Genomic DNA, 11,930 nt, shown 5'->3' with positions numbered 1-11,930 from the left:
CCCTCCCCCCCCCCGCCGGTGGCCCCATATATTGGATGTCTGTCACGTTAATGTGCTATTGACATGTATTTTGATGGCCCCACGTGTCACTCACAGTTTGTCTGATTCTTTCTGACCTAAGAGTGGTCTCTGTCACACTTAATAACCTCAGTTATTTTTGTACAGCACTGCTACACTTGCTTTAGAATCCTCTTGTATCTGTTCACAGAATCCCAGGATAGTTTAGCTTGGAAGAGACCACTGGAAACCATTTGGTTCAAACCCTCACTGAAAGTAGGAACCACCTCAAAGTACATGTGTGTGTGTAGCTACTTAGGGAGATATAAATAATTAATATTTTTATTCTGAAAAAACCCCCTCTTCAATACTTTTGCAAACTAAGCGCTTGCAGAGAACCCTACAGCAAAAGGTTGAATCTAATTTAATAAGTAAAGCTACAAATATATATTTAAATTACTCTTTTGTACCTATACTAGATAATATTAAAAATTATTTTTACCTGCATCCTTGTTATGTAGACAGGTTTGTTCATTATTATCCAGCTCGCTGTTTCATAGCAGGGTGGGATTGTCATTGACCCATCGTATGTAATGAAACTAGACGTCTCTGGATAAAGTTCCTCAATATTAAGTCCCTGTAGTAGGTACGCATCATCTGGAAAAGAGAGGAGGAAAACAACTGAGGTGAAACAAGAGTGTTGCCAAAAAAAAAAAAAAAACCACAACAAAAAATCCCACCCTTTAAATGTACAGCCCTTATTCCAGAACATCACCATCAGTTTTACTGAAATATGAAGTGTGATGAACCTAGATTGCTGAACGGTCCAGCAGCTTGGACAGGAACAAGTAAGGTGAATTCACTGATGCTGCTGGGGGTGAGCCCTGCTCTTGGGTGCCCACACACACACCTGCTGTGAGTTTAGAACAAGCATTCACAGGGAAACTCTGAATCACATCCCAAGATCTGGAGTTAAAAGCTTCTTGAAGTTGCAGTTGCTGATTTAGACGCAGCAGCCTTTGGAGAACATTGAATTACCATATTTTGGAGCGATTAACAATTTTTGCTCAGCAAAGTCTTGGGGAGGCTGAGAGTGTTAAAACTTAATTGCCCTTCTCCCCCAGGAGGGAGTTGAGGTTAATGGGTGATGATAAAGCTGCTCACTGAAGCCCGCTGCCCCTTCATGTGCATGGTGGGGGGCGGCTGCAGCGCAAGCTCGCTCAGAATGCGAAAATCAGGCTGGAAAAGCACACTGGAGAGCAGCTTATTAGGGACCCTGTTTTATTGCAAGTCCGCCTGGGAATGAATGAGATTCCTGCGCAGCAGAAGTCACTTTGCAGACATGTACCAAGGTACAATGAGATACGGTGGTCTCTCCCAAAGCTCAGCCTCTTTGGAGCTGCGTGCGCTATTTCCCGTGTGTAACGCCGGCCCTGGAACAGCTTCGCCGGCGCTGCCCAAACGGGAGCTCACGTTTTCCTGCCAAATCGCAGGCTGTAGGAGTTCGCTAACGGGAAATGCCCCGTGATACACGCGCTTTACTCCTTACACACCACTGCTGTCCTGTGTCTCGGAGAAAGCTGGGCTGCTCAGGAGCTGTAACGCAGAGAAATCTCTTTGCCTGCATTCACTTGCGTGTCGTGTTCGATGTGGTTCCTCTGCAGAGCGAGCGTGGGAACGGGGGCAGGTAAAGCTGCCTACTTGGGCGTGCTTCCCCTTTCAATAACCAAGGCCAACTGGCACTGATTTTTATGGGAGGCGAGGAAGATAGCACGCGTGACAGAAGATACTGCTCAGGCTAAAGAAAAATGTGGAAAGTGCATCTTTTAAGTCAATGTCAATAATTTAGGCATTTCTACTGAATTTGCTGGTTTTCATGTACCATTCACTCTAACCTTCAACAGTTTTTAGTTTTGTGGCAGTGTAGGTTTTTTTTTTTTTTCAGGCTAATAAACAGTTCTTTGGCTCTCAGGGAAAGATTGTAAATGGAACCAAGGAAAGAAATATTAAAGATCAGGAAAGTGTATAAGAACTAAAAAAGAGTAATTTAACATAGCTGAAGGACGGAACTTAGATGAGAAAAATGGTTTGTCTCATACTACCTAGGAGAAAAAAAAAAAAGACTGCAGACTACTGTCTTGGGCAACAGAAAATCAAAGAACACAGGCAAAGCAAATGTTTGTTTGTTTTTATTTTGACACAGTGCAGTAAACATGCTATAGGCTTCTGGGGTAGCAATATTAGTGGCTACAGCATCAGTTCAAGTGTCAAGGTAGGAGTGTAACATTCACACCACATTGACCGGTGCCTTAACTATTTCATTTAAAAAATGTATTACTTTACAAAATATAATCTCGGCATGTCCTTTCAAGTGTCAGGATTACAGCCTTCTGCCCTGTTCTCATGCTTAGAGCCAGGGTAGTTGCCGTGCCCTATAGCTGCACCCTCAGTTAGAGGGGGGAGTACTGTTACTCTCTTGTAGGTGGCTGTCACCTTTTTTAAAGTGTCACCTTCATCCCATGGCCTTGGAGTCTTTGTAAATGTAGAATTTTCCAGACAGAAGTGTGAGACTATTGCCATAATATTAAAGCTAAAATGCTGTGAAATTTTAACAGCTGGAGATTACTGAATACTCCTGAGTCCTATTTAGTAAAACCAGTATTTGCAGCGCAGTGGTAATTTCGCTAGGATTATGTGAGAAGGGAAGGCATTTTTTTCAAGCCAGTGCCTGTTTTCAATGAGTCATCACATATTTTTCCCTTTCCCACATGAACATCCTGCTCATTATTTATGAGCCACGGAGAGCAGTGTGTTAGCTCCAAATGGCACGGAGTCAGTCAGATTCAAATTTGAAGGACTAAATCTGCTTTCTCACATCCGTATTGATTTTGGTTGGGCTAAAATGATTTCAACAAGGTAGAATTTGCCCCAAAATATTTACTAGGAGATGGAAAGCTAACTAAAGGGATGTTGATGATATATATCTATTTTGTGTGTGCCACGTTCTAGTTGACTGATTTGTATTCAGGACAGTGCAGATGTTATTAACACTAGAACTACTTCTCAAATGGAAGATACAGAAACAGATTTACTGTTGGTGTTATTGCAGGTAATCCCGGGGGGTTTGGAGTTGTCTCGCATTGCTTTAACAGAGAAGGTAATCCAGTATTTTGATACGAGCTTCTAACTTCTGTTGTGGATTTAGAGTTTAGTCATTCTCAGAAAACAACAAAACTCCGGGGGCAGAATTATGGTATGTAACGCTGTGGGAGCAGTGTGGGGGCACGATCTTCCTCCTCACTCAAGCCTGCTGTGTGCCGGTGCTCTCAAGATGAGGAGAGATGCTCTCCTTAGCCTTACTGCACTTCAGGTCAACTGTGCAGATTACCTAGTTTGTACACCGAGGACCTACAAAATGCAGGGCCATCTCCCCCACCAGCACCCAGCGGTGAACCCCTCTGAACAAGGTTTAGTGACTCTGTCCTCCCTTGGAATATGTTAAAGAGAAACAGCGAATTATGCTAAGTGTCAAAATCCATCAGTCGTGTTTAATGGGAAACAGGAGGAAAACAGCACTTCAGGAAGAGGGGAAGATAGTGATAAGTGAAATAATGGAATAGTTTGGCCAAGTAAAAGCAGTATGTTTTCATGCATGTATATGGGTTATATTCCCACGGGAAGTCAGATGACTCCCTGAGAATATCCTGAGAGAAGACTGCATAATACATGTTTGGTTACGAACATTTTTCCCATGAACAGCTCTGCTGTTTCCCTTTCCCCACATCCCGATAAAGGTTTCCCAGTCTGGAACTGGAACAGAACTCGTGGGTTTGCACTAACGCTAGACTGCAACACTTCAATGTCTTGTCTTTCATTTATTGCAAGTACGTAGTTCAGAATGGTTAAAATCACCATGTGTGATCTCTTGCCAGTACTAAACTTCCTTTAACAAACCCATTCAGCCTTTACTAGAGTCTCAGCATCATTCCTATCTACAGCCCCCACTGTTTATCTTGATCCGCTTGTGCCTTAGGGTGATCTCTGAACTCGTGAACTTTTCTCTATACAAATTAGATTTCATATGCACTTACATAAAGGCCTTCACTGACAATTTTCTTAGCAAATGATGGAAATTCTCCTCTTTTATCCCTGGATTTGTAGCAGGCCTGTGGGGTCTGCTTTCACAGCAAGTTCTATGTACGTTCTCTACAAACCACTAGTATTTCTAGGGAATACGTTATCTACTGAAAGAAGGAAGGTCCATTTGATTGTGAAGTTAGTGTCATGATAATCCAAAATGGAAAAGAACAGTTGTAACTAGGTTAGATAGACAGGGTGAAGAATGTAGAGATGCTCAGCTTTTTAATGCTGAAGCAGTTTCTCCACTTACCAGCCTTGACAAGTCCCTCAGACCCAGGCTGGTAGAGACTCATCTTGAATACCTGTGGATAGTCCCTTGGGGTTTGAGACAGCTTCTGCCGCTTGGGACAGGAGCTGCAAGAGCTTCACCACACCGAAACGTGAACCTTGAGAAACTACTCATCTCTCATTTCCAGAAAGCTGACTCTTATGGTATTTCAGGGTAATATCTTAAAATTGGAATGCTTTATTCACTTGTACATTATCTGTAAAATAGCCAAAGATTGAATTTGAGGAAACTCAGAGTTTTACAGCTCTTCTGCCTAGCCCAATGTGTGGCACTATTCTGGTGTAGAATGACAAGCCCAAAGTTTTGTATGGAATTTTTGGAATCTAAAATATTACTTCTTTCTGATGTTAAGCAAATACTGGCTGAAAACTAATGTAGCATAACTGCTCTGAAGGAAAGCTAATTTATCCTCCCGAATGTCATACCTAAAGAGGAATATTAAAGCAGTTTTTCTTTGGAGAATATTCATAGAGCTTCTGAATAAAGGCTGTTTGAAAGAACACTTGTTCCAACTAGCTCACAGGAGCTTCTTTGGATGGTTACAATGGAATAAAATAAACATTTAAAATCTGATTAAAAATTTCTTGGGCTCCACTTTACCTCGTCATAGCCATTAATATCTAAGAGTAGAAATACCCCTTTTTTAATGCTTTTTGCCCATGGAAACTTCATGCAGCAGCATGGATAGATCTTAATTTTGTTGTTGTTCTTTATAAAACCCTTATGTTACTAATTGTCCTGACTCTGGACCTGTGCTCCACTTATCATTCGCTCCACGCTCTGATTGAGCTCACTGGGTCTGGTCATTTTGTCAGCAGCCTGCAGAGTATTGACTCCAGGAGTGGACTCCTGGAGCACAAGCTAAAAAACTCCAGCTGCTAAAGGCAGAATAAAAATCCTCACAATGTAAGGGGTAAAATTAGTTTTTGGCAGTGATGCTATAATCCATCACACAAGACACCTGCAAAATTACTTTCAATAACACTTTCACGTTCCCAATTTACACGAAAAAATTCCCAGTCAATACTTGTTACTACAGTAAGTAACCCGATGTCCTGCCGAATGTGCATTGTATCTACCAAGTTCTTCATTTAAACAGATACATTTGTTAGTGACAACAGTGGTTAAAAATTAAAACAATTCCATTAATCATTGATCTTGCTGCCTGTGTTATGTGTTCATCTTCATGTGAAAATTCATTTACTAAACCCAAATTAGTCATGACTGGAATTGCATTCCTCTTCCAGAGTGGCAAAACTGCCAGCGAGAGGCTGTAGGATGCTGTTGGCTGCAGAGAGGAGCAGCGCCCACTCACAACTGCAGTGTGCAAACGCAACAGTTTGCACCGGGTGGGTGTGCTCGCCCGCTGGTGCGGGCCACAGTTTCATCTCCCTCAGCTGCTGCCAGTGCCTTCCTGCCCTGTGAGCTGTATATCCCTCATCAGAGCTGTCCAGTCTGCTCTGCTAGCCAGCCGCTGTGGCACCTTGGTCCAAGGAGTACAAAAAAAAAAAAGGCTGTGACGCTGTAAATGCATGGCATACGGCTGCTGGGGGGGAACACTGAGGCAAGACTCTCATTCAGTGTGTGAGGCTGACAGGTCTCTGTGTGTATGTGGGGAAAAGCAGCTTTCTCAGTGCTACAGTCGGAGATCTTCTGACTGGTCTCCAGACAGAAGTTACAACTATACAGTCTGGGAGTGAAAAAGCACGCAGAGCCTAATGATAATTTCCTGTCTCTAGGATGCTGCAGCAGTACTGATAGGTAGGAAGCCCTTACGGGACAGTATTGCTGTGTTTTTGCAAGGAATCAAGACAGGCAGTTTAAAAACAGTTAATTTCCTGCTTCTCCCATGTAGAGAAGACATTTCATACTGATAGAACAATTTGGAAGAAATGTTCTGAGGGGAATCCTCTGTCACCTTCTTTTCTGTGGCTATCGCGGAGAATAGTTTTATCACAATGGAGGCCTTTTATTCGGATCAAAGATGTAAAAAGATTTGTGAAGTTAAAAGTAGAGAAACATCAGTGAGGAGAAAGGCGTGTGTTACAGGAGAGGACTGGGAAATCTGCTTTGGAATGGGGTTGGATTGGCTCTCTTCAGACTCTGTTGTATGTCAAGGCTCAATCTTTTAAGTTCTCTCTTGGTCAAGACTTAGTGGGTAAATTTTGGTGCTTTCACTTCAAGTTGGCCTCAAAGCTATGCTTGTTCTCTTTAATCCTGGCTTTGCAGTGAGGGGGAAGCAATGGAGTCCATGGTAAGAAATCAAGACTTTACTGTACGGAAGTGTATAGAAATATCTCCAAAGCTTTCCATCATAAACCTGAAGTTCAGTGACTTTTGTTGAAGTTAGAAGGACGTTGGAGATCTCTGGAGTTTCTGATGCAAAGTTTTCCAAGTAACACTATGTTTTTGTAGGGTATGTAGTGCAATACTTGTAATTTACAGAGTTAAACTGGGGCAAGCCATGGTGTCATCCTGACCCAAATCCTGGAGGGCTGAAAACCAGCCTCATTCCTGTTATGAACAACTTCCAGGTTTCATAAACAAAAGAAAAATCAACAAAGTTTATGAAAAATGTCAAGTCATTATTTACAAACGCAGAATAACAAACGAAGGTGGAGTGTTACAATACCTATTTTTTCAGTTTGCTGTGTACTTTCTGGATGTTAAATTCTGGTACTGTTGAACTTACTAAATTCCAGTGAATATTTGACTAAGAGAATAAGGTTTCCAGGTGAATTTGTTCCAGTGAGAGAGATGTATTCTTCATGACTTTCTCTAAACTAGCCTAATTGTCACTGACAGTTTAGCTCCCGTTTTCCACAAGTTCAATATACAAACATGGAATTAATGAGCATTATCAGTTAAAGGCTTCCCAAATGTGAACAGAACAAATACAAATGCTATGTTAACGACCTCTTTATATATCCATTAAACGCAGCTATAGTTCACTAGAAATGTCATAATTTTTCCCTTCAGAACGGAAGTACTAATGAATGCTAAATCCACAGTTAATGATGCAGCATCTTGACATAACTTGATTTGATATAATCCAGGCTGCTCTGCACGTTACTCTTGCTGCTAACAGTAGGCAGCTTCTCCTGGGTATCTGTGTGAATACAGTATGTGGATGTTAAGTATGATTTCATTAATTTATTGCTTGTTCAAACATAAAATAGACTTTGAAGTTCAAAATGAATTTGATGAGCTGATGACCTTACAAGATTTTTTTCAAGATCCCGTTTAGCACAGAGTTGCTGGCGATGCAAACTTTGTAAGTTTGGCCCGTAATGCAGGGTCTCTTGTTTCAGTGGATCGCTAAATACCTACGTGATACCAAAGGCATGCAGCTGTCAGCCATAGCAAACAAAAAGAAACTTACTTTTATATGTTATTCTTGTTATTGTGTCTCTGTTAAGCATACGATTTAGGAATGGATTTGATGATTCGGATACCTACAGAGAGAAAACGTACAACAAAACTTGTCAGAAAGTTCGAATCAAAAAATAAATCCCAAAAACCGGGGATGGGAGAATGGGATGAGTAGAAATTAATGTCTGAATACAAGTGCGGGTACAGGTTTCTTCTCCAAGAGCTTTGACGGGATTTGCAGGCTGTTAATACAATTAGGCAGGATCTTCACACAGTCTTTGATTATTTTTCTGTTTGTTAAGAAATAATTTCCTTGCAGCAGACTACTTACACTGCAAATAAAATGCATCTTCTCTTTGTTTTACACATAGGTACGAAATGCAGGAATTTCACCTAATGCTCGTATGTGTACGTACATCCACATACACGTATGCAGAAAACGCTCAGTCTGCGTTAATCTAAGCCTAGCTGGAGAGGGTTTAGAGAGAAAATGACAGGGCTTAGAGTTGGTGGGCTTTTGTGAGGTGGGGGATACGTACTTTATCAACAATATTATTGTTGATTATCAACAGTAATTTAGTGAGATATTTTATTGCACTGCAAATGGCAAAATTATTACTGGTTAGCAATAAAATTGCAGCCACACTTTTTTTTTTATGGAGGTATTTTATTAACTCTGTAGTTGGCCTTCTAATACCTTACTCACCTCCCAATTATTCTGTGATGTGTGTTTTTTTTTTTTTGTCAGACCCTGGGTGCTGCTGCTGTTATACCTCTAGTATATGTTCAGAATGAAATAAATTTATTTTGAAAATGGCGAACGTCACAAAAAGTTTAAGATTTAGGTTTGAGTAAACTAAGTCTTGAGTTCAATACTCGATCATTGTAATTGATAGACCTAACTATGCATCTTGAACACAACAGGATGGAGACTAAAATATGACAAAATATTCATGTCTTTCTAGCTCTGTGAAATGGAGTTACACTTAAAATGTTCTTTTAACTGCATGAACTGCATTTCATGAAGAAATACCAAACCTGCAAAATTAGAAACTTTCGTCATAGCCATTGAAGTGTTAGGAGTGATGTTTATGATGTTATGATATGTTCAGGATTCTCTCCCCCATTCCTTTTCATTTTCCCACATTACATTGTGATTGGTTTGGAGCAGAGATGCTGTGTTCAGTTGCTAGGGTGATGTTCTCTCTGGATGCCAGGTCAGAGCCTCTAGGCATTGCTACAGTATACTGAGGAGATTAATTCCTAGATTTACAGCTCAAGTGAAAAGAAGCCCGTTGTCTATACATCAGGTATTGATAACATTGAATTCTTACTTTCATAAATATGGAAACTACCACCAACCCATTAGGACTCTTTGCAGCTTCTGTGACATTTGTGTACAGCTCGTGGTTATAGTGGATTAGCTGAACCTAGAAAACAGAGAAGGGAAAGATTGCAATTAAACAGGAGCAAATCATACCACACACTGCAGACACTCTCTACACCACTCGGTTTGTATTAGGAGCCCATCTATGCTGAGGATATTTTCTAACAGTGCAATTTTTCAGACGTTTGCAGCACTTATAATTTTAATAATTTCACTCACCATCTGGCTCTGACTGGCACAGCACCAGCATGTTTTCTTCTAAATTGCCAGTAAGTGAATTTACCCACATCAGGTCATGAATTGCACTGCAGGGGTTGACATCATTTCCCTGTTGCAACAGCACTTGCCATGGGCATCAAGTAATCTGTACTTTTCAGCCTCAAGCCAAACACCGACGAGTCAGGGTTGAAATATTTGACGAAACATATGGGATACAGGTCTGGAACTGTTTAAACCAGCGTTTGCAGAACTCAAAATACTAACATGCATTGGCTCCAGGTTTTACAAACTTGGTTACAAAAGCTCCTACAGTTAGGCACTTACTGCACTGTTGGTAAACAGGTTCTGCGTAGCTCCTACAGCTTTCCTTCTGCTTTTTAGTTTTATGATTTGCTGGAACTTTTAAATTACGAAGGCACAGTCCATCTCTCTCCCTGCATATGTAAATATCTTACCCAGACCAATGGCATTTGATCTGTTTGGGGTCACTGGACACTGTCACCCTTTATATTGCAATTTCTAGCCTAATTACTTTAAAAGATGAAAAACTTTAATGAATTTGTGAGACAGTTACGTACTTTTAAGAATTTGAAAGGCTACCCAGCTTTATTTAGCCTGAAGTTCTCTAAGCTTTCAGATGACAATTAGAAAAGTAAGGTCATTGTTCTGGCATTTTCAGAATTGCAGCAGCCTGATGTTTGTATTTAAAAATCAGGTCCTCTTCCATGCGCTGGTATAAATCTAAAGGCTGTCCAGTGAAATTTCTGGATTTACATACTGTGAACAAGATCAGTATTAACTTGATCTCTGTCTAGTAGTCTTTTAAACTGTACAAATGGCTAAAGACTAATACTGCCAGCAAAGAAACTTACTCATAATGCGTTTTTTCCATGTTCATAATTGGGCAAAACCAACAAAAAAACCCACCAAAATGTGGTTTAGCACCTGTATTGATGACTTCGTCTTTTGGATGCATGTAGTGTCTGGTGGTTCAGAAGTGAAACACGATTGTAAGGATTTCTTTACAAGAATGACCTCCCTGCACAATCAAGTTAGAAAGACAAAGCTTTGCTTTGCCATCCAACATGAGCACTAGCAGTGATCTGAATTATAACAGCATCCCAGCGTATGTGTAACTGCACCATTATTATCTCCATCTATGATAAGTTGAGCAACAAATGGTGTGTCCAAGCTCTGGGAGCGTTCAGGCAAGTCTATTTTCTATGCTCTGCCCTGACTGCAAAAGGTATTATTCTTACAAATAAACTACTCAGAATCAGATCCTATGAGATGTCCTGATATAAAAAGCTACCAAGCATTGTCCTCCCACCACCCCCCAAATCCCTTAGCGATGTGGGTTTTGTGCTTGGACATTGATGTAAAAAGGGACAGTGAAAGGAAGGAGGATATTTGCATTAGTAAGATTAGAAGATCTTTGGCACATAGCATTCCTCTTTACAGCTAACGGTTCAGGGACCAAAAAAATAAGGTTAGCATCAAAATTGCTGCTATAATGTGTTAATTTCTGTCACTTTTGCCCTGTCTGGATTGGGAACTATTGGCTGACCTTTTTAAAATTCACACAATAGGCATTTTTTAAGGCAAGCAAACAACCCAAACGGGAATGAAAAAGTAAAAATGTCAAAGTAGCCAGTGAAGTCATCTACTAAATTCTGACAGCTAGGAAGCAGATGAATGCAGCATGTTTTCTAAAGGTCTTGTAAAGAATTAATGACAGCATTTACTGTACGGCACGTATTGGTGATAAGCTCATTAGTCATCACTTTGTGGTAATGCTGAACCTTGATAACATCATGGTTCTGGGGACTGGGCATTCACGGAAATTTTTAGGCTTAGTAATATATTTTTCTCTTCATGTACAACTACTCTCTCTAGCAGCCAAACTAACTTTGGAGTTCTCATGGAAATGAGTGATGAAATCTGCTTTAGACTAGAACTCCTTTTGTACAAAGCCCCAGAACAACAATGAATTAGATTAATTTTGTTAATTTAAACCAAAGCATCCAGTGCAGGAATGGGTAAAAAGTAAGGACAAAATTCTCTTTCCAAGCCTTGAGCCCATGTTAAACTCTCGTTTTTACTGATGGGACTTACGGTAACAAAAATCCCAAAGTATACGTGACCACATACAGGGTACTTGTCCCAGGCTCGCTGTGAGGAGCCTCACGTCCAGTGCAGGTGCGGTCTTTCAGAACACACACACACTACATTGCAGTGAGTGATAGGGGCCTCAGCACGTAGCAGAGTGCGGCAATGCTGGAGACCTCTCTTGACATCAGAAAGAGATGCAGTTCACTCTGCAAAACTTACACCCAGCCTGCAGGAGTCAACGGGTATTTGTGGGAATGAGTTAACAGACTCGAGCTGATCAGAATAGTTATTTCCTTTGATCTATAAATGATCTCTCCACCTTGTATTGCACGGTCTTTACAATGAAAGTGCTTGTCTGAGAACCTTGGCATTCTTCACCAGTGCTTTCAAGAGGTTTTCACTGTAAGTTCCCCA

General features: G+C 40.8%; 1 protein-coding gene across 1 annotated transcript in view; it reads right to left on the bottom strand.

The window, feature by feature from the left end:
• Positions 1–11,239, bottom strand: part of LOC104497904 (carbonic anhydrase-related protein 10-like) — a 14,763-nt gene extending 3,524 nt beyond the window's left edge. Inside the window, exons 1-4 of the mRNA XM_010141209.1 lie at positions 11,150–11,239; positions 9,133–9,228; positions 7,809–7,881; positions 500–654 (exon numbers count right to left, since the gene is read on the bottom strand). Of these exons, the coding sequence (XP_010139511.1) occupies positions 500–654; positions 7,809–7,881; positions 9,133–9,228; positions 11,150–11,239 (414 nt within the window). The remainder of the gene's footprint in view (positions 1–499; positions 655–7,808; positions 7,882–9,132; positions 9,229–11,149) is intronic.
• Positions 11,240–11,930: the final 691 nt, after the last annotated feature.

The sequence above is a fragment of the Buceros rhinoceros genome, unplaced genomic scaffold (genome assembly GCF_000710305.1).
Source record: "Buceros rhinoceros silvestris isolate BGI_N320 unplaced genomic scaffold, ASM71030v1 scaffold24438, whole genome shotgun sequence".
NCBI classification, from domain to species: domain Eukaryota; kingdom Metazoa; phylum Chordata; class Aves; order Bucerotiformes; family Bucerotidae; genus Buceros; species Buceros rhinoceros.
The sequence above is the reverse complement of the archived record's forward strand: the minus strand, read 5'-3'. Positions and strand labels throughout refer to the sequence as shown.